Raw genomic sequence first — 2,610 nt, forward strand, 5'->3', positions numbered from 1 at the left:
GGGTTAGGAATTTTCTCAGTGGAACTTCCCTCTTTCCAAATAAATCTGGCTTGTATGAAGTTGAAATAAAACTAGCCAGCACGACTTCTGATCTAGAGATTGTAAGATAAAAAAATGTGCATTGCTTTAGCCACCAAGATATTTAGTAGTTTGTTATGACAGCAACAGGAAACTATTAACATCTGTACTTTATGAAAAAAATAAGCCTTACATAGGCTTAAAAATCTAAATGGGAATGGTTGTGGGGAGACAGGGGAGTGGGGTGCTTAACCTAAATTAAGGATGTATGAAGAAGCCTTCGAGAAGTCTGGTAGTTCGTAATCTAATTAAAAATATAATATATGCCCTGGCAGTGGTGGCGCACGCCTTTAATCCCAGCACTTGGGAGGCAGAGGCAGGTGAATCTCCGAATTTGAGGCCAGCCTGGTCTATAGTGTAGGTTCCAGGATAATCAGAGATACACAAAGAAACTTTTTTAAAAAAATAATTTATTGGAGCACGACTTCCGGCCCGGAAGGAAGCCGCCGCCTTTTCTCCCACCCCGCCATGCGAGGCTGAGGCGCACGATTAAAGAATGTCACGGGTTCCATTGGGGAAAGTCCTCCTGAGGAATGTCATCCGGCATACAGATGCTCACAATAAGATTCAGGAGGAATCTGACATGTGGAAAATCAGAGAACTAGAGAAGCAAATGGAGGATGCTTACCAGGGGACCAGAAGGAACATGGTACCCAGCAGCTCAAGTCGGATGAGAAGTGATGGTTTTGATGAAGAAAGTCAGAGAGACTACTGGAAGCCAAAAAATGAAATTTCTGGGGCCCTGGAAGATGATTTTCTTAAGGCTAAATCCTGGAACAAGAAGTTATATGAGTATGAATCCAACATGCCAGACAGATGGGGTCACAGTGGTTATAAAGAGCTGTATCCTGAAGAGTTTGAAACAGACAGTAGTGACCAGCAGGACATTACCAACGGGAAAAAAACATCTCCCCAGATTAAAGCATCTGCCCACGAATCCCACAAACATAAAAAGTCAAAGAAATCCCATAAAAAGAAGCAGAAAAAACGGTCCCACAAAAAACAGAAGAAAAACAAAAAGGAAGCTATGGACACAGCAGCAGATTCCTCATGTGAATTCTCAGAAGAAACTGGAGCTTCTAGTACCAGGAAAAGGAAGCAACCACACAAGAGCAAGAAAAAATCCAGGAAAAAGTCTCCTAAAAAATCTTTACCTTTAGGGGGAGAAAGGGCTACTTCCCAGTCAGATGATTCAGCAGCTAGCAGTTCTGAGGAAATCGAGGAAAGAGACACTAAGAAAACCAAAAGGAAAAAGAAAGAGAAAAGAGCTCATGTTCCTGTGGTTAGCCCTGAAGTACCGGAGAGGACGAGCAAGCGCAGGAATTGGAAAGTGGCTACAGATGCAAGGTCTGCTGAAAGCTCAGAAGATGACTAAGTGGGAAAGCAGCCATCCTGCTCCCACAGACTCTGGTTGTCTGCAACTCTTAACAGTGGGGTTTGCTAGTGACTCCTTCAGCACAGGAGTCAGAGGTCAGAGTTGTCCTACCACAGATACCTTTTTTCCTATTTCAGATTGTTAATCTCCATCCCCTTTTGTTGTTAATAGGGAATCTGGTATTTTGTTAAGGTTTCTTGAAGAGATTATTTTTTGCAATTAATCACTTAGGGTAGAATATCTATACAGCAAATTAAAGAACCCAGAAAGCTGATACCAGTAATGATCTGGGTACACCAATTGGAATGTTAAATTTGGGGGGAATCAAGGGTCTGGGATGAAGAAAGGACTGAAGTAGTGCTAGATAGAATAGTTTGACAAGGAAAACTTGCTATTTATACAGGAGGTATCCTGACTTTAGCTTTGGTGCTTTGATTCTTCTATAGTTGGGCCCTACAGGTATCTAATTTACTTAGTGAGGAAATGGGTATAAGAACAAACCTTTTCCCTTCATGGTAGGATCCACAGATGATGACTAAGTAATGTAGGGTTTTCTGCCTAATTGCCCTGCTGGTCAGGGTCTACAGCGACATTGAGTATAACCCAAACATAACAGTAACTGGATAGTAATTGGTTTTCTAGTTCCATTGCTTTATATTACCTGAAATGGGCTTGCGTTTGAAATTATTTGTTCAGTTGTCCTGTCTATCAAATGGTAAGAATTAGGAAGTAGTCACATTGCCAGTGATGCTTTCAAAGAGATTCAGAGCAACAGCCATCTAAATGTTTTTGTTTGTTTTTTTCTTTTTGCCCAGTTGGGGATTGAACTGAAGGCCTTGCATATACTAGGCAAGTGCTCTACCACTGAGCCATACCCCCAGCCCTATTTTTTCTTGTTTTTTGAGACAGGGTTTCTCTGTAGCTTTGGAGCCTGTCCTGGAACTAGCTCTTGTAGACCAGGCTGGCCTCCAACTCAGAGATTAGCCTATCTCTGCCTCCCAAGTGCTGGGATTAGAGGTGTGTGCCACCACCGCCCAGCTTCCTTGTTCATTTCTAATTCTATTAATGAATTTTATTTTCCCTGAAACCAGATGAATCAATTCCAAAATGAATCACACTCTCAGGGACAGACTCAGTTCTTCCCAGTCTGACTTTGT

At 42.0% G+C, this 2,610-nt stretch overlaps 1 protein-coding gene across 1 annotated transcript; it reads left to right on the forward strand.

The window, feature by feature from the left end:
- Window positions 1-574: 574 nt before the first annotated feature.
- Window positions 575-1,861, forward strand: LOC121439717 (uncharacterized protein NKAPD1-like). The gene has a single exon (XM_041640311.1). The coding sequence runs from the start codon at window positions 575-577 to the stop codon at window positions 1,451-1,453; it is 879 nt and encodes a 292-aa protein (XP_041496245.1). The 3' UTR covers window positions 1,454-1,861.
- Window positions 1,862-2,610: the final 749 nt, after the last annotated feature.

This window comes from Microtus oregoni, unplaced genomic scaffold, assembly GCF_018167655.1.
Source record: "Microtus oregoni isolate MIOR12 unplaced genomic scaffold, Mior012 000062F_ref0000492, whole genome shotgun sequence".
Classification (NCBI taxonomy): Eukaryota; Metazoa; Chordata; class Mammalia; order Rodentia; family Cricetidae; genus Microtus; species Microtus oregoni.